The 27,668-nt window shown below is 29.2% G+C and overlaps 2 protein-coding genes and 1 pseudogene across 19 annotated transcripts; 1 reads left to right on the forward strand and 2 right to left on the reverse strand.

Moving 5' to 3' along the window:
* LOC107167855 (facilitated trehalose transporter Tret1-like) lies at positions 1 to 9,517 on the reverse strand (annotated as a pseudogene). The gene is made up of 6 exons (XR_016191243.1): positions 9,394 to 9,517; positions 8,962 to 9,046; positions 8,657 to 8,774; positions 7,200 to 7,391; positions 5,990 to 6,285; positions 1 to 1,637 (listed from the first exon to the last, which is right to left on the reverse strand). The product of XR_016191243.1 is annotated as a facilitated trehalose transporter Tret1-like (transcript).
* Positions 9,396 to 22,394, reverse strand: LOC107167852 (facilitated trehalose transporter Tret1-like). 17 transcript variants are annotated; one of them, XR_016191242.1, is made up of 8 exons: positions 17,377 to 17,452; positions 17,230 to 17,317; positions 17,060 to 17,141; positions 16,856 to 16,973; positions 15,217 to 15,432; positions 14,838 to 15,133; positions 12,438 to 13,297; positions 9,396 to 9,517 (listed from the first exon to the last, which is right to left on the reverse strand). XR_016191242.1 is itself a non-coding variant. In XM_089224887.1 (8 exons), exons 2-8 carry the CDS (start codon positions 17,441 to 17,443, stop codon positions 12,554 to 12,556), a joined length of 1,611 nt encoding a protein of 536 aa, XP_089081013.1. In that variant the 5' UTR covers positions 17,444 to 17,452; positions 22,253 to 22,394; the 3' UTR covers positions 12,085 to 12,553. The 17 variants fall into 17 exon arrangements, 16 of the variants coding, with proteins under 16 accessions (XP_089081013.1, XP_089081019.1, XP_089081021.1 ...); XM_089224887.1 differs by lacking the exon at positions 9,396 to 9,517 and adding an exon at positions 22,253 to 22,394 and having other exon boundaries at positions 12,085 to 13,297; XM_089224893.1 differs by lacking the exon at positions 9,396 to 9,517 and adding an exon at positions 22,253 to 22,394 and having other exon boundaries at positions 12,085 to 13,297; positions 17,230 to 17,330.
* Positions 21,750 to 27,668, forward strand: LOC107167853 (synaptobrevin-like). The gene is made up of 6 exons (XM_089224901.1): positions 21,750 to 21,892; positions 22,315 to 22,403; positions 22,501 to 22,579; positions 25,764 to 25,843; positions 25,941 to 25,992; positions 27,135 to 27,668. Exons 2-6 carry the CDS (start codon positions 22,320 to 22,322, stop codon positions 27,155 to 27,157), a joined length of 318 nt encoding a protein of 105 aa, XP_089081027.1. The 5' UTR covers positions 21,750 to 21,892; positions 22,315 to 22,319; the 3' UTR covers positions 27,158 to 27,668.

Below are 27,668 nucleotides of genomic sequence, written 5' to 3' on the forward strand. Positions count from 1 at the left end.
TATCGTATTATTTTCCGAAGTCTATCGAAAAAAACAGTGGGATAACATTTATTTTTTACTTAAAAGTTAAAAGTCTTTGATTTACACATCAATATATCATAAAGTTTTGAAGTCATATCAATAAAAAAAATAATAGATATAAATACAAATAAAAAACACACGAACGAAAAATATGACATTGAACATATAAAAAAAAATGCACGTCGAATTAACAATAACGAATAACAATTTATATATATAATATATTACACACCTCACTACCTCAGTAATACTGTAATAGTATTCCATCGACCCTACTTCAACTTTGTAGAAGCGAATATACACATTGACCCCTCACTGCACCCTTAAACGACGAATAGGTACGATAATAAATAATAATATTATATTATTATGCTAATAATATTTATGACACAGTTTTCGTATGGCCGGGCGCACATAAAATCAGACAGTTTCATGACCATGAGTAGGTATATACGAGGAAATATAATAATATGTCACCTTATTATATAAATTAAATCATAAATTTCATTAATTGTCTAAAAATGTTTACCAATTCACACAGACCTAATTTGAGATGAGAAAAATTACAAAAACAAAAAATTTCGGTTAGTCAAAACCTGCACGGGTAGGTACTCAAAAAATGTGTTTTTTTCACATAACTACACGGTTCTCGGTCAAATGACCAATCCACAACACAATATTATAATGTCTCCATCGTTTAGCTCGCGCGCCGTCCATTATAAACATAATAATATAATACACATAAGTAACTGCAGTAACGATTATCGCCCGTTACGACGCGACGCAGCAGCGTAGGTATATGCCGAATTCACGGCGATTTCATCAAATAGCTCGTCTTGCAACGACGCTGCCACGTGTTTGTCATCGGCGAAGTGTGCTTCGATCTCGTCGAATCGCTTGCCCATCGTCTCGGGCAGGCGGGCGTGCACGTACACGGCCATGGCCAGCGATACGGCTGCGAATGCGGCGAACGTCGTGGCCACGGAACCGCTGCCGTCGTCGGCCACAGCGTATGGGAACGCTTTGAGCACGATGAACATGAGTGTGTAAGTGTACGCCACAAGCGAAGCGCCGGCCGCAGCCCGGACCGACACGGGCAACAGCTCGCCGATCAGCGTCCACGGGAACACGAGTACGCCGGCCGACCCACTGCAAGCAAACACCGAAACGCCTATCAGCGGCCACAGCGGCGCCGCCGTTTGACCGTGGGTTAGCGCCACTAGGGCGCCAGAGAACGCCATGGCTAACGACGACGCGATCAGCAACGGCCGGCGTCCGATGTACGCGGACAGCACACACGCCAACACGCTGGTCAACAGACGGACAACGCCCAGCGCCACCATCACGTCCATTTCCGAGTACGGTCCGCCGAGGGCGGTGGTGCCGGCCACCGACCGCAGCACTGGCACTGCGTAGAATATCACCGGGTAACAGCCGCTCAGCTGCTGCAACAAGAATACGGTGGCTAGCACGCGCACCGGCCTGGTCACAGTCTGCGGCTGCGATGAATGCCACCAGCACAATCCCTTCCGTCTCCGCTGATGCACCACCGTGCTATCTCCGGTTACCGTCGTTGTTGCGTTGCAGTACAGACGATCCATTTGCTCTGCAAACACCTGCAAAACAACAACAAATCACCATTATCCTGACGTTGTCGTCAACGTCCAATTTTTCAGCTTGTGTGAGTGAGGGGCAACCGATTTTTCACAAATTTGTACCTTTTTAATATTATGATTTTTTTTTAGATAAATGTATATTTATATTAATAAGCTAACAGAAAATAACTTTGAAATTTGAAATACACTCGAGTTATTTATACTCAACTATATAACCTATTATCTATACTTACTTATGTCCCAATACTGTATTGAATTGTAAGACACTAGTAATTTACAACCTTGTTAAAACTTAAAATAGTGTTACATAGTTCAAATAAAAAAATATCATTAAATGATTAGAAATTAGATCGTATAAGTAATATAACTATACTTATTTATATAACTATGTATTTGTATTAGTTATTTTATATTCTTATAAATAATAAGATACAGTAAAATGTACTGTATTAAAAATAAATATTATTTTTTCACGATCAAGATCATGAATGATCTCAAGATAAAGTTATTATTTTAAGCATGAATTTAGCTATTCATTTTTTTCCTGATTAATCGACAGCAGAACAGGCTCTGTGTGAATAATTACACAACTCCCCACTGGTTATTCGTTTTATGTACAGAAATTATAGTGTTAATTAATTATGAGTTTATCTTTGAAAATCAGCATCGGCATTACAAATAGTTTAAAAAAAATATATATACATAACATAATAATGATGTAAAATACTAAAATTTGTATTGTCTACAATTGTAAACATAATATTTAATTATTGGTGTTTGGTAACTAAATAAATTAACTGAATCATCATAACTTTCATATTAAATATTGATTGCGGTTTTTATTATTATTTTTAGGTATTATTGATTTATTATCCCTGCAGTTACCAAGTAGACATTTGAGAATATGTCAGCGCACAGTTTGTTTTATCTTACCCAAGCGCAAAATTATCTATTACAAAAATCATAAAGAATAATATGTATGAGAGTTTAGATGTATCGATTTATCTAAATATTGTTTAACAACAGTTTAATCTTATTGGTGTTTATAATATATAATATATTTTTAAGTCTAATATAAATCCTAATAATAATACAATATGTTAACCATAAACATAATTCTCTATAATAATGGTGATTTTGTTCTAAAATTACTCAAAAAATCATAAAACCCGATTTCACGAGAATGCATTTCACGCGTGATAAAATAGATAGGTATTATCACAGTTTTTATAGTTTTTTTCAATATGCACATCTACTTCACTTCCGGTCCATATCGTAGTTTTTAACTTTTGATTGGTTAATTTGTCCGTGTTATATAATATATTATGTATATATCTGACTGACCACCAATAAGAAGGGGAGAAGTTCTCCAGGAGAACTACGATATAGGTGAAGAAAAGCACGGGGGATGCGTATCAATAAACTGTGTTGATATATAATTATTTTGTCATGGTTTTTTGTATGCTGATCATGGATTTAAGAGAGACAACAAATATTGCGCTAACAAGCTTTACATTCTCAGAGAATCTCTTAAAGAGAATGATTCTCTTAATGTAGGCATATTATTACCATGGTTATTTACTCAGAGTAGATAACTGTAATTATTACGCATAATTTATATTTAAGCTACAGTTGTTAATTATATTATATCTAATGCAAATCTTGAGTGTTTGTAGGTATATACGTATAAATATCTAATCATTAATGTGTATCTGGTATTTTATCACGCACGTGCACATAAACATGTTTGCATCGAGTGTTGTACTGTTGTGAAAATCATGATTTATATATTTGATGCTACGAAACTACGAAACTATTTTTATGTTAGTTAACACCTAATACGTATAACAATAATAAGTTAGTTACTTCCATAAAGTAAATATCTACTATTAAATATCAAAACATTAAATTATATTGTTATTTTTTTATCCTTATATAATTATATAATACTATAATAGATGTACATTGTACGTTAATAAAACGGATTTAATAATTTTATCAATGAAAATTAAAAGGTTTGGTATATTATGCTATTTTTAGCTATTACATGCTTGTTATATTTAATTATAATTAAAGCTCAAAGGGGATTCAAAACAAATCTAGACCGTATCACACATTCATGTAACACGTTTCTGTACTTTGAACATCATATACTTAAAATATCGGATTTGAGATTATTGAACTGCATATAAAATAATGTGTTAACATAATAAACAAAAAAAACATTGGATCATATAAACACGTAAAGATAGGACAACATATTTTCTCCATAGTTGTAACATGAATAAAACCTCTTCAGAATATTTTATGCTAAATTAGATGATTTTTGTTAAAAAATTAGTAATTAACAGATTTATAGTAGCTACTTAATAAACACATTTTTTTGAAATTTCGCTTGACAGTTTGTTATTTAAATATGTATGTAAGTATAATTTAAGACATGTATGAAGAAGGGAACAAAAGGGTTTTAGCCTTGTTGATGAAACTGAGGAGTTTAGGGTTTGGAGTTGGAGTTCATCTAGGTTCAGCTTTGAGTCCTTACTTGTTGTCTTTAGTAATAGACGAAATTACAAAAAGTATACAAGCCTTGTATTACAAGGTGAGGTACCATGGTGCATCTTGTTTGGGGATGATGTAATGTTGGTTGGAGAGTCTGGAGGAGGTGAACTATAGATTGGAAGAATGAACGGAAGCACTTAAGAGCCGGGCTTAAATCAAAAATAATAATACCGTTTACCGTTATATGGATATTAAACGTTATGATCGAATGACTGTTTAACGTTATAAACAATTTAAACGTTTTTCAATTTATGCGTTTAACCGTTATACAATTTTAAACGTTATTCAACTTATGCGTTTAAACGGTATTCATTAAAATATTTATTGCTATTTTAAACTTCCTTTTACATTTATTTTTATTGATTAGGTAGGTGCCCAGTATTTCGAGTCACAGTTTTACAAAAATAACCATAATATTATATTATACTTTACTGATAATTATAATTTATAAATAATTTTTTTTCCTGGCATTGATATTATTATTATTATATTTTTCAATCATTAATCGTTTTCTGTTAAGTTATTTGATATTATTTTTACGAGTATTTATAATCGTTTATCGTTTTCCGATATGTTATCCGTTATCGATTTCAATCGTTTTTTGAATCGTTTAACTTTATACTCGTAACGTTATAAAAACGTTTTGAAGCCCTGCTTAAGAGTAAATGGTTAAAAATAATAGAAGTAAAACTGTGTATATCGAATTTAATATTCATCTTGGAGATAGAGTCCAAAGAGTAAATTAGAATAGGCATGTAGAGAATATGGTGGGCGAGGTAGTGGACGAAGTTGATAGTTTCAAGTACTTAGGATCTGTATTACAAAAGGATGGTGGTTTTGACGAAGATATTATGCATAGGATTAAGTTTGGACGGATTAAGAGGAGAGAAGCATCAGGTGTTTTATGCGATAGAAGAATCTCAATCAGGTTAAAAGTTAAATTTTATAAGACAGTAATAAGGCCGACGATGATGTATGGATCGGAATGTTGGGTTATAGATAAAACCATAAAACAATAGAGAGGAAAATGAGGATTGCGGAGATGAGAATATTAAGGTGATGAGAGAGGATAGGATAAGAAATGCGTATATAAGAGGTAGAGGTATATAGTATAGGAGTGGCTTCAATAGTCGACAAATTGCGTGAGAATAGGTTGAGATGGCTAAGAAATGTTTTAAGAAAAGAAAAAACTGAGGCAGTTTCATTGACAAAGAACATGGGGTGTGGATGGAAAGAAAGAGAAAGAAAGACCGAAAAAGAGATGGTTATTGAAGTTATAGAGTGCGATATAGGAATGAAAAGTGTTTGTGAGGAGGATGCTACGGATCATAGTAAGTGGAAATTGAGTACGAAAGTAGCCGACCACAAATAGTTGTGATAGAAGGCGAAGGAAAAGAAGAAGACATTTTATTTTTGTTTTATTTAACCCCATTTACAAAGAGGTTTTGATGTTTCGCATTTTTAAATAAAAGTACTAACAAATGCAAATTATATCAAATGAAAACAGATATGATTTAAATGTAAAAAACTTATCTTTACGAGTATTTTATAATGTAGTTCCAAAAATTAAATAGTCCTTTATTCCCCGGGTTCTTTCTCTTACATATCGGTAATAGGTACATAATATTTTTATGTTTTTAGTATCATCAGTTCTGCACTCCTACATATAGAAAATACTAGTGTATAGGTACCATATCTCAAGCGTTTTTTTTCAGTGATTAAAAATCTGTAGGAATACGGCATTGTATCAGCAAACCGGATTTGGAAAGTTTGATAAAAAATTTTAAACGAACTTGGTCATTCTTTGGGTATATTCTCCTCATCGAACACCTAGTGTCGTAGGTTTGGTCAGTCCGGAACTTGGCTAGCCAAACCGGACTCTCCGGCAGGAAGATGACAAGGAGCACCGTCGTGACGGCCGTGAATATGAAAAATATCACGTTGACTGTCTGCCACTGGAACATCGATCCGACGGTGGTGGCGAACAGTACTCCTAACGAAAAGAACACGCTGTTCAACGACAACAATACTTGTCTGTGCGAGGGATGAACTATTTCCGAGACGTAAACGACAACCATAGACGTCATGCCTGCAAATCGGAAAAGGTTCTAAAATCTGTAGTTATAATTACCTATACTTATATAACTTATTGTATTCAACATGCATACTCATCTTCTAATTTTTGAATTTTAATGTATGCTTAGTGTAAACCATATATATTTTAAAATGTATATGTACTTCAATTTTGTATACCATTTAAGCATTACGAATAATTGTTATGTGGTGACACAAACTTTTTTATGAAATTAAATCACCTTTATTCCTATAAATCGTTAAACAGATGACTTATTTGTTTTGATTAGAGATTTACTTTACTTAAAAAATGTATAATTTCTGTTCTATGAGTTATGACTGAACTTACTAATTGAGAGATAGAAATTAATCTTGCACTCATCATTATACGTTTATATAGCTACAAGGTAATTTATAATTTAAGTTTTTAGTCAGTAATCAGTAAAAAGGTATTGAATTATACGGCTAAGGCTTAAAAACATTGATAAATCAGCATGTAAAATTAAGTTATATTATGACAGTTAAGTTTAAAAAAAGCAAGTGAACGATCATTACAATAGAACAAACCAGTAAACTTTATAAATAAAGTGATGTAAACATAATAATTGATATAATATATGATCATTAAGTATAGATACTCAACAATTCTAAATATATGAATTTAAATAAATGCATTTTTAAAAGAAGAAAAATCTAGGATGATCAGCAAGATCAGTGAAGCTTAATTTTTTGTTTAGTTTTTAGTTGACAATGATTAAAATCGTATACGTACATCATTGATATCGGAGAATATCGTTAATATTAATTTGTTTTGTTCGTAACGACTTTGCACGGCTAAGGAGAGCTGTACTATGGTTAATATTATATTATTTACAAGACGGTATTCATCATAGATCGACCGTATATCAAATATAAATGATCGAGTCTTACCTCCACCGATGCCGGCGAAAAATCGGCACGCGTAGATTAGATGTATGTTTTCGGGCCGTGCAATCGAAGCGATCGACCAGGATGCCAAAAGTGGAACGGATGTTAGTAAAAACGCGTTCTTCCTGCCGATCCGGTCCATTATGACACCAATTGCGATCACCCCGATTGGTGTACACATCACCAGAATGCTAGCTGAAAATACATTAATACGCTTGTTATAATGTTGTATTAAAAATTGTCATAGGCTGTTGCAGTATAATCGTAAATTGGTACCGCAGCTGGACGGCGCCAGACTGACTGATTTTAAGATCCAAGTAAGAGTAACGCATCGGTTTAATTGGGCCTATAGGGCTGCAGGACGCTGCGAATGGTATTTAAAATGTTGATACAACAATGCGAGAATTTTTCATCAACGATGTTTTCGGTGACTCTTAAGTCGTAACTATAGTTAAGTATTGATGATATATCATCGTGGAGATTACTAAATCATGGTATACCAAAAATACCGCTTGCCCTAATTCAGGGACCCTCAAACTTTTATGAAAACTATACTCCTTTTTACTAATACAGTAGAAACTCGATTATCCGAACCTCCGTTATACGAACCCTCTATTATCCGAACTATAATTAGCGTATCCGAACGTTCTGTTATCCGAACATGAAAATTCATTTGGCTGCAGAAAAGCGCGTTGCAGCTCATCGTCAAATTAAAATTGATAATTTTGTCAAAAAAATATTATACATACATAATACATATGTAAATAAAATAAATGTAATGTACCTATTTCTTATAATGTATGATAATGTTTCTGATAATGTAATGTATGTAATTCTAATAAAATATTAATAACAATAATAAATATTTAATTATAAAAATAATAAATAGTTAATACATACGTAATTCTAATTTTTTTTTTTAAATTTCCAATATCCGAACTTTTGCGTATCCGAACTAGGTGCGGTCCCAATAAGTTCGGATAATCGAGGTTCTACTGTACATTTTTTTGGATACCCCTTTTTAGCTACTAAACTAAAATATATGTATAAAAAATTTAAAAACTTACATTCTTATTTCATTCAGGTTTGTTGGTCAAACTTTTACCCCTTAAACAATTTCGAGTAACCCCAAGGGGCACGCGTATCACAGTTTGAGAATCCCTGGCCTAATTGATGCCATTTACTAAACATGAATCTAATTATGCCCGCACGGTTAATTAGAAGATAGATATAATGCTTAAAGTCCGATCGCAATACATGACAATTATATTATAGTAGTTGTAGGTAAGTATGTTGTTGTGGCTCTGATTTGAGTACATTATCTGGATAAACAGCAACTTCCAAACGATTAAGACTTTCGTATTTTTAATTGCAATTTGTATCTATAATGACTCGCCACTAATCAAAAAGTAAACTATTATCTAACGAATTTGTGATTTGTAATTTAGGTATACTCTTACTTAGCCAAGATAACTCCGAAGCATCTGTAAATTCGTAGTAATTCAGAAATATGTTCGAGTAAACCATATTGATTCCGGGCTGAGTGACCAATAAAAAAGCAACTACACTTGCTAATATCTAGATAGAAATACGCTATTAGTGTCAAACATAATAATATTTAAAATAAACCTTTGTAATCTGGTATTTAAGACTTAAGTGTATAATATTTTCTAATATATATGAAATTCGACTACGTTCGACTAAATTTTCATAGAATATCAAGAACCAACTGGTAATGATAATAAAATATTGTAGTCATATTAACCTGAGGGAAAAGATCTCCCCAACACAGTTTGTCCGCGGTGGCATTTTGTTCGACATATTGTGTTATAGTATCATTTGATTTGAATCTATGAAAATAATGAAAAAATATTTTAAATACTAAAAGGTAGAAAATCATTAATTATAGATCATCATAATATATTACATGCAATTATATATACGTAAAGCTCTAAATTAAAAATTAGCTTACGAAATACAAAAAAAAAAACAACTTATACCATAAATCAAGGTCACTTTTTATAATATATTTTAGATTATATACGTATAAGAAATACTATGAATAAACTAACGTTTTAAAACGCACAAGAGTAATAATGAGCTAATATATACAAGTGATAAAAAAATAATATAATCAGAATATTAAGTGCGTATTTCACAGTATTATAATCCTTTGTATTTATTGTTTTTTACTCACTGTATTCCATTCGAAAAAGTTTGCTGATTTTTCCAGACACACGGATTTCTGGAAATAAGTGGTGTTGTAAACGTACAATACGCCATAGTATATCATATGATGAATGAACAACAAAATATATGTGCTGCAACATTATAACGTATCTAACGTTTGTGGTGGATACATTGATCCGATGTACGAATTCAATTCTTTTTAGCGTACTTTGGTATTAGGTATACAGCAATACCTTATCTCACAATTGTAATTATTATACGCTTCACCTCGTGAAATGTATGGATTCAGTTTAATACCTACCTACCTATATGAAGCTACACGCATTGTATAGAAACGGAATACAACTAAAACGTTATCTGAATATTATTAAGCAATCGCATAATAATAATACTAGACCCTACCCAATTAACGAAAAAATAAATACCTATCTGTTATTGTCTATATAGATTCAATATATCCATTAGGTACAGAGTATGCAATAATATCAAACACACTAATTTGTTAAAGAACACCACAACCATTACTCGTCTATTTGACAATACTTTAGACTTCCTGGTTTCTATACGAGTTATACATGAGCATTGAATTATTAATACAAAAATATTATACCATAATAATTATTATCAGGTAGCCAATTCAATCTCGGCGGAAAGCTCGAATTTAATCGGCAAGTTACTGACAAAAACAGTGGACCGCGTAAAAATTAGGCTAGTAGCCAAAAAAAATAAAAATAAATGGGTATTTATTATTTTCAGGCAAATATTGTTTGGTATTTCTATATAATAGCATAATATAGAATGATAATATAATATAAATCTAAATTATTATTATATTTAACGTGCACAAGTGAGATGCGAAACCGCTTTTATATTACTCAAGTATTATATAGGTACCTACTTTATAACCTCTTTTTAGAAACTAAAATTACTTATTTAAATACCATTGCAGTTGAAAATACTCATTTCAAAATATTTATTATGAAGTTGTTGAAAAGTTATTGAAAAAATAAAATATTATGATTTAAATTTAAGAATTTTACTAGGTGCTAATGTTAATATTTTTAACATTGTTTACAATAAATTCAGTCGGTATCGGTATTAGTTATTAAGTTAAAAATAAAATTATTCAAATGTTTAATGTAGTAATTATAATTTGTAATATAACAATTTGATTATATTATTTTTAGCTAATTGATTCATTATAGTTGTAAGTTAGGTAAAATTATAAATTATTTACCCACAAGCCAAAATCGTTTTATTTAATTATCTATTTTATGTGGTAATCTCATTTTTTTTTTATTTTACATTTTGAATTTCTATTTTTTTTTTAAGTATATAGCCGTATAGGTATAATATAATTAACTAATACTTTGTTGTTATCCTAATTTGGTAAGATGGATTATCAGTATTACATCAAAATCTGATGTGAACTAGAATTTCTTAGTAGAAGTTATTTAAAAAATAATTGTATGTATTTTGAAATGTACAATTTTAACTGATTTTGATCATTATTAAGCTTAAACACTTTTATTTTAAAACAATAAATATATTGAGCATTAAAATATAATATCTACATTTTACACACATATTCAAAAAAAAGCAAAAATGTAGTTTTAAGCTTGTAAAGTTATTAAAAAATGGTTGTACTAAGGCCATGAGTGCTGCAAGATGAAATCGGTAAAAATTTCTTACATCTTGCTGCTAGCTTTAAATTTATATTTTGCGTTTTTCAACAGGTATTCCTATTCGCGGTACTTTTTATATGTGTAGTCTGCATAGTAATTAAAATTGTCTTTGATAAAGTATAGATGTTAAGTAATTTAATACAATGCTTAATTTACAAAAATGTTCTTAAGAGATATAATTACGAATTAATGCACACCTATTAATAGGCAACTCATCAAAAAATCAATACATCCTTTCAATTTTTATTGAATGGAGTGCAGATAAAATAAGAAATAAAAGGTAAGTAAAATATATTATAAAAAGGCTGATAGAAACTTAAATTTTTGGTTGGGTGAAAAGTTTCAGACTGACACTTATAATTTCAATCTGTTCAAATTATATTTCGGAAAACATATTAAAACTAAACGTTTTAGAGTAAATTGCAGATACTAATTAATAATTGGTTTGTGATAATTCAGTGGGTTGTTATGTGTGTAGAAACACCTCACATTAGCCGTATTTAAGTGAAAAATATATGAAATTTATGATTCAGATTTCTAAAAAATATTATGCGTTCAAATGGTTCTATTTCATGTTTAATATTATATTAATTTGAAAATCAATGATTAAAATTATTACATGTTATAATTAAATATAAAAATAAAACACTTCTCTGAAAAAAAATCTTGACTACACACATGTACTTACTAATATATTTGTGCGTCAAATAAAGTTTAAAATAAATAAACTGAACATCATGATAGAGATTAGAGAAATAATGACGTATGTGCTTCAAAGTAGTTTATAGGCCGAAAATATCACTAAATAGTAAATAATAATATTTTTTTATAAAATCGACAGTGTTGTTACACTGTACAGATAAAGAAAATCATAAAGAACAGGATTATTAGTTACCTATTATTATAATAATTATAATCTAATCTATACGTAAATTAACCTCTAAATTCGAATAGTTATAGCTTAAAACTCATATAATATATTATAATGAATAAACTGTACCAGAACATAATAATTTGTATGTAAACGGCTTAATATATTTGTAAATATTCAGAGTACCTACACTTGAAACGAAGATTTACAAAACATGACGCATGTTATATTTATACATACACACTTTATGCTTAAATTATTTAAAAAAAAAATCTGTCGTATACAATAATAAGCTAACACTCAGAATTAAGATTGTTCGTATTGATTAATGTTAGATTACATACGGAAACATTTCAATTTATAGGTATACATAATATGATTAATGTTTTATTAGTGTAAATGAGACCGGAAAAGCTTTGGTGTCATTACAAAAACAGATGTTTACGGAAGAATTATTATATAAATTATGTATGTATAAAATATAAGTATAAAGACCTGTAGAACCACTTTTCCTGATTACATGGGTTCACCCCTCATAATTCCACATGCATGTATATGCATTATGCAAGGAAGTGTGGAGCTGATGCAAATGTGTTATTGACGAACGAGCTTTATGTTGGTTTACTTGATTGCGTGAAGTAATCCTCTATTTCTTGGAAGCTCTTGCCCAACGTCTCGGGAACGACAAGGTACACGTAGACGGCCATCAACAAGGACACGGCACCGAACATGAGGAAAACGTGTGGCAAGGATACTACGGCCATCACGTACGGGAACGCCTTAAGCACGGTAAACATGATCAGGTAAGCGTACGATATCAATATACTGCCGCCGACTGCCCGGACGGGCGTGGACAGCAGTTCACATGTCATCGTCCACGGGAACACAAGGACGCCGACGGAACTGCTGATCACGTACAGCATGACGCCGCACAGGGACCACGGGATGGTGGTCGTGTCCCGTTGACTATGGGTGGCCGCCACCAGAGTGGACGACAGCGCCATGGCTACGCACGAGAACACCAGCAGAGGTTTCCGGCCCACGCGCAACGACAACACACACGCCAGCAGGCCGGAAGCGAACCTGACGGCACCCAGTACAGCCAGTGATTGGATATCGGTGGACGGCCAGTAGGCGGCGGGCGTCACCGACTTGATTATGGGAAGCGCGTACGATATGGTCGGGTAGGCGCCGGTCAGTTGCTGGAGGAGTAGCAGCAGTGCCAATATGACCATCGGCTTGTACGCCGCGGGACTGGATCGGACTGACTCGATGAATGACGATTGCTGGACGTCCGTGACGGCAGTAGCATCTGACGCGGATTTCAATCGTCTCCACTCGGCTTCGAACACCTGCTAGGCACGTGCGTCGTTTACTTTATTTTAGGACGGGCATGACGAATTAGTTCCCGTGAATTTCAGTCCCACCAGACAATTTACAAACCCACCTCCACTTTGTCCTATCTACTTCAAAATACCACCAAATAATTTTAAATCTAATTTCACTAATTTCAAAACTATTTTTATACTTTTTATATTTTTACGATTTTTAATGTCTAAAATTTTTTTAAGAAATTTTTAGCATTCCCCATCTCATTTTACCCAATTGACTACGCATATACATTACCAGAAACCTGTCTTCAAAATTGTTCACAGTTGGTTTATTGTTTTTTTAAACACAATTTATTGAAGTCATCACAACACAATGGCAGTTTCCGAATTGGCGTCCGTTTAAATTTGAAATATACCTATATTATACTTAAACATCTTTACTGGTTGGGTCGATTTACGTATTTCGCAAAAAGATATAGGTAGGTACAAAAAATTTAGTCAACTACACACATTTTTTCCCCTAATTAAATATTAAGAATTTATTAACACTAATTTCAATTTTATGTCAAATAATTCATTTAAAATTTATATATTATATTATTTATTATAAAAGTAGGTATGAGTACCTAAATATTAAATAATATGCATTATGTGTTTGTATAAATTTGTTTAAGTATACAACTGTGAACTGTCATTGGCTTATACTCAGATATTATAAAAAATAATACTAATTGCATAGGTAATTCTATAGAATATAGTTATATTAGCATGTTAATTATTAGTATATTATGTCGATACGGATTATATAATATGTGATTTTATATTACTAATATTGCTTTACATCGAACTGAAATTTAACTTTATAAAAACATACCTAAAAATTGCAACCAAATATTCAAGCAGAAATAAAGTATGAAAACCAATTTCAAACACGTATGAAAAAAATGCGATAGAAACAATACAGTAAAAACTCGAAAACTAATTTGGTAACATTTAATAAATTTTTAAGCAAATCATATTTTGTATGACTTATTTTATCGACATCAGGTTTTTAAGTTTTAAATTTATAAATGATGGGTATAACACATATTTTAAATTTAATATTCCAATTAAGTAATTATTAGATTATTATCTATCTATGAATAAATTAACGATTACAAAATCGAAAAATGATTGTTTACTGATAGAAGAATCGCAAGATTTTCATTAATATTGCCTGTCACCCCTGTTATCACTGAATTTCGGTCTTGTTTTCGGGAAACATCATTATTTTACGTTCTATGTATAACGAAAATTATTTTATATATTTTGTTAAACTTATCTAAAAGACTTACAAATAATGATATGTTTTTAGTACAGAAAATCTCATTGGGAACCAATCCGGACGTCCATCACATATTTACATAAGACATCGAAAACCAATTAGGATTATAATAATATAATATTAATAATAATTATAATAATAATTATTATTATATAAGCATTATAAGCCATAAGGTCAGTTGAAGAATATGATATACGTTTAACGCTAGACTAATATAATTATTTTATGGGTTATAGTTACCTGATTATTATTCGGATAAATCTGTTTCACCGCCATTTTGGCTGTATCAACGTGCTCGGAACTTTTAAATTTCAGTATCCAGATCGGACTCTCCGGCAAATAAATCATTATGAGCAACATGTTGACAACCGTGAAGACGACAAATGAGAAGTTTATGGCATTCCAGTCCAGATCAGCCAAACAGGTTGAAAGCAGTATACCACCAGAAAAGAAAACACTGTTCAGAGACAACAATATCTGCTTGTACGACGAGTGACTGATTTCCGACACGTACACTATGGCCACCATAGTCATTCCTGAACAAATTGTTAAATATAAGCCACAGAATAATATAATTTGTGTGTTGTTATTTTGCCCAGCAAATTTGTTACATTTGTACCTGCACCGATCCCAGCCAACAGCCTAAATACATAAAACGTGTAGATGTTGTCAGAACTTGAAATGGTCACTATTGTCCACGAAACGAGTAATGGTAAGCAAGTTAAGAGACAAGCTTTTTTCCGGCCAATCTTATCCATCAATAGACCGACAAGGAACGCTCCAACGGGTGTGCACAAAACCGAAATACTTGCTTTCATAATGAAAAATATCAAAACTTTGCTTTAACTATAATTACCTATACTTAAACACATCCATACTATTTTATTTTATTCTTAATAATACAATACGGGCCCAATTTATAATTTGTAAATTTAATTAAGATTATACCCAAATTACTGCAGTGTACAAATATCTTAAGAATAAAATAAGAATTAAAGGGGGATTAAGTATTTTCTATAATGTGTGGCTGGTATGAGTTTCAGTCATAGTAAACGAACAATTGATTTTTCTATATTATATATTTTATTGATTTCTTTTTTTATTTGCAGCATAATAGGTAAACATTAAAACCACAGGTTATATTCTAAAATATACATAAAATATAATCTGTGCTAATAAATAGTATCTATTATTAAGTGTCAGTAGTTGAAGCGCATTTTTAAACATGAATCTTATCATAGGTTAGGTCTATCTTATCTTAAAGATACGAATTTTGATAGGTCAATATCAAATATTTTAAATTATAATTTAAAACTCATCAAACCGTAAAGATGAAGTAGTTATCAGTAGACTACGTATAGGTCACTCAAAGATGTCCTATGGACATCTTATGCGCAGAGAAGAACCTGTAATGTGCCTAACCTGCGGAGAACCTCTCACAGTCAAGCATCTCCTTATCCACTGCCGTATTTATATAGATACCAGAAAAAATCTAAAATTGCCCGACAACCTCTTTGAAGCCCTCAGTCCTACCTATGACAACACCAACAAAATAATTACATTTTTAAAACAAATTGATATGTATAATCTAATTTAAGAACCTATTGTATAACCATATTTTACTATGTACTAAATACTAATTTTGTTACAAGCTAATAACAGTAATAACCTTAGCAGTTGAAGCTGTACCATGAATAAAAAAAAAAAATTTAAACTTTTAGCAAACTGTTTTGAAACATAACAAACCATCATGATCTACATTCTTCATATATTAAATTATACAATTTTGATTGAACTAATTATCAGCTAATGACGTTTTTGTTATTTTTTTCATTTATTTAATAATTAAATGTTTCAGCATATTAATCATGCTTTTACAAGTTTAGATTACGGTTTTTGTTCAATATTGTTTTAAACACACCAGTGATGGTCACTATCATTTTCCAAAAAAATTATTTTAATAATAATGATAACGGATCAACGTCACGATAAACAAAATAGTAATGTTAATTTTAATGAATCATATATATAATCATTGATGCATGATTTTTACAATAATTACAATTTATACAATCAAAGGCGATTTATTGATGTCTTGAAATTTAAATGGTAAATAATTAATTGGATTTAATTTTAGTCATATTATCATATGTTTTTCAAATAGGATTATTAATAATTATTTTTCAACAGAAGTCCTTATAAATAAGTTTATGTTTGCAATTATTATTTTGAAGTTTAAATATGTTAATGATTATTACTTATCCACGAAAATTGATCTTTATTTATTGACGGCATATGATGTAACATATTATTTGAATAAGCTAAATGTATTCCCGGTTGAATCACCATTAAAAAGGATATACAACTAGCCAACACCTTAAAAAAAAATAATCTTATAAGTTATATAAAATTAAAATAATTATTTTAATCAATTTATTCAATTGGATGAATTAAAAACCTACTTGAGGATATAAATCTCTCCATAAAAGATTCGAAACTGAATATTTTTCAACCTCGACATCTATGGTTATATTTTCTGTTTTCCTGTGGAAAAATTAATTATTTCGAACGCATCATAATTTAATGTATATAACATCTATAAATCAAACATGTCCATAGCTTTAATACGTACCTATTGTTTTCAATCGATTTATTTTGACCATCATCGTCAGCTCCACATTTGTCTATACTAATTATAGTTTTAGTGTTTATATTGCAGTCTGAAATAAAAGTCTTAAATTTAAAACTATTTAAAATATGATATAATTTAATTACGAACTATTATTCTCGGGCGAGGTGATTTTATCCGCTGTAATTTTTTCATTCTGGTCTATGATATTGCTCATTATGCTGCTCTAAAAGTTAAATTATTAAATAAGTATTAAATTTTTTTAATCAATAACATTAATGTACATTATATAGGTAAAATTTATTGCAGAACTGTATACATTGAGAACATTTTAAAAGTATAGAAAATAGAATATGAGCAAATGTTTGAAATAAATAGTAAATATATATAAAATTATAGTATCATATTACTATACGATTCGGAAAATGTTTAACAAATTATATCAACAGTATCATTTAAGGTCATGGAGATAGACCTGCGCATTGATATAATATTATTATTAACAATATTTAAATATTAAATAATACACTAAACTAAAATCAGATGAATATTGCAATGATGTAATATGTCTGGCATGTATATGTGTATGTATTGTCATATCGATTGACTTAGGCAACAGTTTTACGACACTAAACTTGTTACTACGAACCATTGTAATCATAAATAATTATAAAAAAATTAGTAATAACACAGACAGATACAAGTAGCTTATCCAGTTTTAACGAGCTTCATAATTATTTATTAAAGATTGGCCTAAGACGAAATACCAATACAATTTTACGGGTTTAGAACATTTTACATTGGTTGAATATTTTGAAAAAAAAAATATCTATATATAATGTGTATGATTTTACGGTCATTTAAAATTATTACAATTTTTAAATAATTTAGATAACTATTAACTAGTAACAAATTTGCAATATTATAAGTCATTGCTAGGGCTTGAATTTAAATGTCCTTTTTTTTTCTCGTTAGTATCGAGAACCGGAAGAGGAACCATGGTGGTGCCAGTACTTCTCCTCCGGCCACCATCGTTTATTGATAAAAATAACCAATTACACATTGAAGTAGCTGCGACGAAATTTAAATGCCCTAAAAATATCATAAACATCTCTTTCGAAAAATGCATTTAACATGTAAAATTGTATATAAGTACGTTTATAAATACAGAAAAATGAGTAAATAATTCAATTTTAAAAATTATATTTGCTCAATTGTATTACACTGTGCAATGAGAGCTTCTTTAATATTTTTAAATCTAAATAATCAATAAAAATAATTTAATTTAAGTAGAAGTATGTTTATATTTCAATGAAGTCAATTTTTTTAGTTATAATACGAGAAATAGGTTAAAAATGAAATTAAAATATTCATTAAAAACATAAAAAATGACTCAAAAAGTATAAAATCCGATAAATAAATGCAAAAAATACTACAAAAAATTTGTAATTACCACATACCACATGGACTATGGAGTACTTGAACACATTTGTAGCTTAGAAATTATTGAGTAAGATATTCAAAAAAAAAAAAAAATGTAATTACATTAGAATTCTAGCCCTATAGTTATTAGTTATTACTTATTAGTAATTAACCATTTGAGAGATGAATATAGAGTTATACATTTATTGCGACTTTTAGACTACCCATACAGTTGGTTTTGGTCAGTTAATCAAAAAGCAAAAACGTATACACTGTAGTATATTCTGTAGAATGTAGATACATAGGTATCATATTCCTATTGACTATTTCATAAAATATTTATTTAACTTTTAGACACAAACTTCTATACTAACTATATAAGGTACTGTTATATTATTTACATTGTTATCAATGAAGCTCGCACGAGGGCGATAGCTATTTTGTTGATTGGCAAAACATTGATTAGCATGCACAAAATTTAGGTACAAGGAATAAATGAAATTATATTTTTTTAAAGATGAAATAATATAATTATAACAAAATGATCAATAAAAAATAATTTTGTTTTTTTGTTACAAACAATTAATCTAGAAATAATAATATACGATACAACATCAATTGACATTTACCATAAATATATAATATATGACATAGCATAATATTTACCAACAAAGAAGATGGCGGAACCAGGCTTCAACTAATGCACGGAGTTACTTGTTTGGTTATTATAGAAGTCTGTGCTTATGGATTTTCAGGTTAATTTAATGTATGTTATATTACGATTAATTTATTATCTTGTGTTTTATAACGGAACAATACCTATCTTCGTACAATAAATTGGACATAAGCTGGATATAAATTACTGAAACTCAATCACATAATAAAATAATATTAATAAGAAAACTTGATAACATGAACAAAAACGATTGTTAAATCCTACTTATCATTTACTCTTTTACCTATTATGATAAGTTTGCTAGAATATAGAATTACATGGTTATTAGTGTTATTACCTACTTGCTACTTGTTCGTACGTATGGTTATTTTTATTAATTCATAACATTAGTTAGATGAAATAGAATACGTTTAAAAGTTATAAAAAGTTATAAATAAAATATGTAAACCTACAATTTAAAATTGTACATTAACATAAACATTGAAAATTAATATTTGAATGAAATCTTATAAATAAATTATTATAAACATTATTTGATTCTTTTCAACATAATTTGGAGAAGACTAAATAATATTTTATTTTTAGTTTCAAATTATCTATACTTACTATCATTGTTTGAATGGTATGCAATAGTAAATGTGCATTCAATATAAATGAAAAAAAATTTCATTGCTATAATACATGTCAAGTCGCGATAACTTGAAAAACTTGACAACTAGAATTTTTTTTTATTCCCCTAGAAAATTCTTCTCTTATTAATTATTTAGATAACTCGAGGTGAATTTTTATCCCTTTTCAACTTCGAGTTATTGTGGCTCGACTGTAGTCGGTAGACGTCTTACATATTTTATACATATTTTTGGGTAAAATTGAGCATGGCAGTCTGCAATACCTTATTTGATATTCCAATACATTTCTAACAAAACTTTTAATGCAGTAGATAACCTTCCATAATTAGTCGAGATGAGTCTACTTCCATTGTTTGCAGCAAAGCATAATTACCTAAGTTAAATTTAACTATTGAATATCCCTTGTTTCATATTTGTTAGTTTAGAGGAATAAACTATGAAACTTTGTTATACATTTTACAGCTGGACCAGCTGGTTAACTTCAGCGAGTGCGGCGGTCGTGAATCAATAACGACGTGTCACGTATGTACCTTATTGCTACTATATGAACAGTGAGCGATGGTCAGTTGAGGCAATCATATTATTATATACAGTCATAAGAAATTCGAACATATCATTAGCAACAATACATGCGATTAACTTGATTCACATTTTGAGTGGTTGTTATTAATTTACACGCGTCCGGCCTGCCAGCCTTAAACGCGTCTACATGACATTGTTACTATTTATTATTTAATTTAATACATTATATACTACGACCTACCTATCACAATCATGTGCCCCTTCCTTAAAGTATATTATACACGTATCTAGTATAATATGATATAAAATTACCATCCGTCGTTGGAAAACAAAACCATGATAGGTATGTTTACCACAAAGTAATATTTTAGAATATAATATTACTATAATTTAATCAAGTTGAGCGGAGTATCTCAAGAAAAATAAATAACTTGAGTAAGTTAAGTCAAACTCAATAACGTTAAGTAATTATTTATTACAATAATGGTCGCATAAAATAAATAAAATAGTTAGAAAGTTAGCTGAATTAGTCGAATTAAAAATATTAAGAAAAATTTAACTTGTCAACTATTTAACAATAATGTACTAACTGCTATTGGATCTCAGTATACTTATGTAGTTATGTGTTAAAAACAAAACAGGCAAGTCGTGTATAGTTTTGTGCACATAAAAATATTAATCACATCGTTAAGTAGTAGTGAACAGCACATTTAAGTTAAATTGACATATCACTGTTTAATAAAAAGAAGGGTTAAATATTAAATATAAAAGTAAATTAAAAGATATTTCAAACACTTGGACACCTAATAACAATTTACAGCGTAATTTATAATTTATCCACTATCAATCAAATTCCTATCATCGAGTACAATAAATGATTATCATTATATTATATTTTTCGAATATTAATAAATTGAACATTTTAAATATTTGAATTTTAAGATAAAAATACCTAAAAATTCGATTCCGAGATCGCGTGTGTAACCTGTTGAATTTTAGCTCGCGCTACCGTAGGACATATGCCAAAGATATTCCGAACCACAAGGCGTTTGCAACGTCACCGCACAGGTACCGTATCAATCATTATGACGTCATTTTATGATTACATCACCATCCAATCACTATTCATCTATTCTGTAAGTTGTATTTAGTTTCAATTAATAATAATTATTATTCTTTAATTTCCTAATCTCCTTCAATAGTCTAATAATTACGATACGCGAGTCAGAGAATCGGCCAGAGCTGCAGACATTTGTACGGTAGTCACCTAATTGTTGTCGATATCACCGAAGACCGTCAGTGTGTCTCGTCAAGCAGTCATTGAATTTCGACCGTCGTAGTTCCGCCCTTGACCAGTTGTCAAGTCGTCGTCCATTTTACCGCATCAACGAACAGGCCAATAGATCCAAAAACTCCGGTAAGTCAATCTCCTACGATAAATATTTCGTCCCAGTGCCGTAGTGTAACATTTTCGATTTTTCGGACACTTTGAAACTACGATGACGTTACGTTGAGTTTATAAGACACTGTTTCGCGTTTCGATGTCTTGTTTTTGCTCAGCTTTCGACTGTGGCGCGTTAAAAACTTACAATATTGGGTTTTTAGGCAGGTGTACAAAACACTATATTAGCTCACACAACTAACATACCCTATGGCATCAGTCTGATAAACGTGACGGTTTCTGTTTTCCGATAAAATTGTCAGTCTCCAAAATATATTTTGTCCCAATGAATGACGATAATATACTTAATATTAAATATAACTCTACGTCACATACCTATTAGACATTTAGTTTCTAAATTTCCATAGCATTGAAATTGGTTCCATTTACTCTTGCAGGCACAATGGCTGACAACAAAGCACAAAGCACAAAAAAGCCAACTGACTCCCAAAAGAAACTCCAAGAGTCTCAAGCTCAGGTTGATGAGGTCAGTATGAGCACTGTACAATAAATATGTTTTTAGGAGTGCATTATCATATTTGTGTGTATTCAATGAAATTATCTAATCATATAAATATTTCAAGGTCGTTGGAATTATGAGAGTCAATGTAGAAAAAGTATTAGAACGAGATCAAAAATTATCAGAGTTAGACAATCGTGCAGGTAAATAAAGTATTAAGTATAAATTATAATTATTCTTTATTTATTAATCAGCTATAATAAATATTAACTAAATATTTTAACCTTTGTAACTGTAAAAAATTTAATATTAAATTTATGTACTCCGTAATTAGTAAACTTATGTTATATTTTAAAAGTTATGCAAGTTAATAATGGGGCAGCTTGCAGGTTAGATGGAACAATTCAATAAACATTAATTTTCTGAGAATAAATAAATAAACTAATTTCTATATCACCAACTAGTTGGTAATAACTACCTAGTTTTAATATTAACTAAAGAACACTTTTTTTTCCTAGAAAATGTGATAATGGACAAATTTTAATCATCCTCTTAGAATGAAGAGTCATTTTTATCTAAGAATATCCAATTTTTTAAAGTTAAATTTAAGAAACTTAGCTATGAAAAATATTTAATAATTTTACTAGATAGAAATAAACAAATATTAAGGTATTATATTTATATAGTGCTAAATTATGGTTACATTTTTTGTAATGGTTGTAATGGTTATTTTTACGTTTTTAATAAATATTTCTCATACTTAAATATATTTAATATTTACAACCAACAAATGTAATTTACTTAAAAGAAAAAAATATAATAATAATATAAACAAAAATACAGCTATTACTCAAGATTAATAAATTCAAGTTTCAAAAAATAATAATTTAGGTTATTAAACATAGGTACCTAATAAGTTACTAAACATTAAGAAATTAAGTTATATTAATGTAAAGCATTGTATAAACAAATGTAATTCATTTTTAGATATTTGACTTAAAATACATTTTTTTTAGTCATTCATAATAATTAAAAACACAAATAAACACTTACACTTTCTTATAATATACTTAGCTTAAGTAGCCGGTAAACAAACCTATTAAACAAATAATATTTTATACAATAATCTGTTAATATTCAAAAATAACTACCATATTATGTCTTTCTACAAGAATGTAATATAATTAATTTTTGTTTATGCTTACCAAACATTCAGTAGGAAGGTAAGTTTGGTTAAATAACCATAAATAGTAGATAGCATTTTCAGTGAAAGAGTTGTATTTTCTGTAGTAAAAACTTACCATGTTTGTTCATAAGTGGTGTCATTTGTGGGATGCATTTATAACGTGCATCATTGCGATACAAAACTTTTTTTTTCCATATAGGCTTCTCATATTATTTAAAAATTCAAAAGTCTTGTCATTTTATTATAGCAATATTGAATGATAATAAATGACACCACTGTCAATATGGTTTTATAACAATTGCCTTTTTAAATAAATAAAGATTTATTCAAAGTCCTTTGATTTATTTATTAGTATTGAAACAGTTTATTAGTAGATGCACGTGTAATATAAATTTAAATTATTAATTAGTTGTATGTAGTTTAGTGCCATTTAATATAAATACTTCATGAGTATTTGATCTTATCCAGCAACACACCAGAGTTTACATCATCTACATGGTGATTCACCAAGCTCGCCAAGTTTAATCTTAACTTACCAAATACCACCGATTTTTCCTTTAATATTGAATTTATTTAAATCCTGATCTTTGTTATTATTAATTATTCATAAAAGGTTATTATTTTTAAATATTTATAATTCTTTTACCATTAAAGTAATCTATTGTGGCATGACAAATTTATTTTCTCAAATAAAATCACCTCTTTTTTCTATACATTTTTAAGATGTTTATTTTTTAAATCTAAATAAAAATTTGAATGTTTACCAAGTATTCTAAAGTGGTTTTACTAAGATATAAAATACTTGTTATGTAGGATTTAGAACTATTAAGTAAATTATATTTACTATATTTTGTGAATCATCGTAGTTCTCAAACTAATTATCATAAACCTATCCTTAGTACACCAAATTAAATAATTGGAGGTAACTCACTCTTTCAAATGTTGATTAAAAATTTAAAGGTTAAAGAATTGTCTCCTCACTTGAAAAAAAAATTAGGGTATTCGTTTAGTATGTGACCTATCGATCGAAAATCGAATTTAGTATGAGACCTACCTGAATTACCGGGTTTAGTGTGTGACCTACGACCAAGACAATTATCTATATCGTAGGTATGGACAACCTATGTTTGCTTATTTTTATAATTAAATTATATTATATATTTACTGATTTTTACTAATAGAAATTTCGTCATTCTAACATTATCGACAATATTGTCAGTACGACCAGTACATGTTCTTCCGTTATCGCGTGTTTAAAACTTTAAAATGTTGGCAGTCAAATTGTATACGATTATTTCTTTTGAAAAACAGTATTAGAATTTTTATAAACATTTTTTTTTATACTGATATTGAATATAATCTGTCATCTGTAATAATAAAATAACCTAATTATATAATTAATTTGACTGTTTATAAATTAATTATCGGTCCGGTAGCCTTTAGGTCACGCATACAAAACGAATACCCTATACGGTAGGTCACATACTAAATGAATACCAAAATTAGTATCCCCATAGGATTACTAACTAAATGGTATAGAAAATCTATGTATTTGAAAATAAAGCCTTAAAATTTAAAAAATTTGATTAAATTTACAGTTAAACAAATAAAATGAATAACCATGTTTGGTGATTCACTGACTCACTGTATACATAGATTTTCCATCACTCTTTAATTTCCATAATAATTATAACATTATTTTTTTTTTATCCTATAGGCTATTAGTCTTATGAACTTTCATTACATACTGCATACTCTAATAAATGAAGATATTTAATTTAATATGGGTATCAGTTTCAGAACCATAATTAGGAATTTTATGTGAAGAGGGTCCATACCTACCTCTTTCATACTGTCTCTTAAAGGAATTTCTTGGTAAACACAAAGTGTAGTTACATAGTAAAATTAATTCAATTTAACCACCTAAACCCTCCCCGTGGCTACGGCCCTGATCAGTTTTATAGGGTTAGTTAAGTAATTATAATAGTACCTATAGTGCAAATTTGCTCTATTACACAATAATAAATATGTTGTAAGGCTTTAATAAATAATTAGAATAGAAAGATTTTTTGGACTGTAATGATTTTCATTTATTAGTGTAAATCTAACTTGTCTGTTAAAAGCCACTATTTCAAAATGTTTTTAAATTTCAAAAATTTAAATTATATTTTTGGGAAATATAACATATATTTTTGTTCCAGATGTTTTGCAACAAGGTGCATCTCAATTTGAACAACATGCTACAAAACTTAAAAGAAAGATGTGGTGGAAAAATTTAAAGGTTTGTACTTTAAAGTATTAAAAAAATTTTTACCCAACTTACATTACGATATAATATATCTACATTTAATATTATTAATTTATTTTTATTTTACTAGATGATGATTCTTTTGGGAGTTATCGTAGCAATACTTTTGATTCTTATTGTCGGTAAGTTGTTTAGAAAATTTAATTTAAATATAATATAGATGATATTAATAGAATTTCTGTTCACTATTTTCTTTACCTGACTCACCTGGATCATACCAACTTCTGTTAAGTAGAATCAACCTTGTGTAAAATAGACTAAAATATTTTAGAGAATTAATTTTAAGAGGATGCTACACAACCATTTGCTGTCTCTGTCTTACAAGTGCATAACATAGCAAATGTATGCTCAGCAGATCAGCAGTTTAGCTCTGTTAGTTTAGAAATTAGAGTAAATTAACCTTGATGGTATGAACATTATCTGTGTTTGTATCTGAGATGTCTTCAATAACTTAGTTTTTAAGTGAGTTATGAGTATGAGTTACTATTGTAAAAAAACCTTCTTACAAACACAGATAATGTTTTTAACATCAAGTTTCTTAATAGGTCGATTCTCTCTAATTTTTAAACTAATGGAGCTAAATGTGATCTTCTAAGCAAAAATTTGCATTGTTATGCACTTGTAAGACAGAGACAACAAATGGTTGTGTAGCGTCCTTTTAAGAGGACACTACATCCACATACAATGTCATTATCCTATAAATTCAAAACATTAAATTAGACATTTTAAATATTCCATTAAATTACCTATTATATTTAAGTAGACCGAATTGCTATATCATCAAATTTAAAAATAAGAATATTATCTAGTGAATATCAAAGATTGTTTTTTCAATTTAACTTTAAACCGAGTTATAAGCTTATTTGTTTTACAATATTTATTTTTCTCTGCAGTATATGAATGTTTTAAATTTTTCTAATCTTTTACTTACTCAACTTGCATAAACATTGAAGTATTTTGAAAAATCAAACATACAAACATATAATAATCTTAAATATAATTTTGTTCACTCTATTCATTGTCATATAAAATATTAATGGTGAAAACTTCGGCTAAATTCAAATAAGTCATGTTGTGCCTGAGTGGCTGAGTCCTAGAGAGAAAACAAATAGTGAGTTTGCAATTTTGCATCATTCCTCTCGAATGAAAAAGTAAATTATTAATTTATATCATAAAAAATTATACCCAATAATTCCCAAGAGAAAAAGTATCTGTTATTGATATTAATATTTTAAAAATTAATTTAATAATATTTTAATTACAGGGTCATTCTTTGGTTCCAATTAAGTGATGCTGTTTATGAACAGAAAAAATCGGAATTGTCATTTTACATCCCGAAAGCATTAACTTAACATTATTATTATTAATATAATTGTGATAAATAATAAAATGATGTGTCACAAAATTGTATTTTTAATAGATTGCAATATTGCATTATATACATATTTGAATTTTTTGTCTGTTGCTAGAAATATTTTATTTAATCTAAGAAATTTATTTAATTTTTTAATACCCCAATAACTATAGACAGATTTGTTTTCGTTATTCATACAATATTCAACACTGTACAGTAAACTAAATTCTAATATTTAATCATTAATCATTCTTAATTTATTCCTTTATTATTATTGATTATTATTACTTTTAATTTAATTTGAGATTTAATTGGCTATGGTAATAAAATATTTGTATTGAATATAATATTATTTTATGTATTTTATTTTATTTTTTTATATCAAACAAATTATTTTTATAATGTAGGCTGATTGAATATAAAATATAATATAATTCTTGTAAA

This window comes from Diuraphis noxia, unplaced genomic scaffold, assembly GCF_037042655.1.
Source record: "Diuraphis noxia isolate RWA-SAM2 unplaced genomic scaffold, SU_Dnox_SAM2 contig0003, whole genome shotgun sequence".
Lineage (NCBI taxonomy): Eukaryota > Metazoa > Arthropoda > Insecta > Hemiptera > Aphididae > Diuraphis > Diuraphis noxia.

Coding starts and splice junctions, on each gene's coding strand:
- LOC107167853 (XM_089224901.1), top strand. CDS start 22,320: ATGGCTGACAACAAAGCACAAAGCACAAAAAAGCCAACTGACTCCCAA. Junction 25,844..25,940: donor TGTGGTGGAAAAATTTAAAG/GTTTGTACTTTA, acceptor TTATTTTACTAG/ATGATGATTCTTTTGGGAGT. Junction 25,993..27,134: donor ACTTTTGATTCTTATTGTCG/GTAAGTTGTTTA, acceptor TTTTAATTACAG/GGTCATTCTTTGGTTCCAAT.
- LOC107167852 (XM_089224887.1), bottom strand. CDS start 17,443: ATGAGCAATATCATAGACCAGAATGAAAAAATTACAGCGGATAAAATC. Junction 17,318..17,376: donor CACCTCGCCCGAGAATAATA/GTTCGTAATTAA, acceptor CTTTTATTTCAG/ACTGCAATATAAACACTAAA. Junction 15,134..15,216: donor GTTGGCTGGGATCGGTGCAG/GTACAAATGTAA, acceptor CAATTTGTTCAG/GAATGACTATGGTGGCCATA.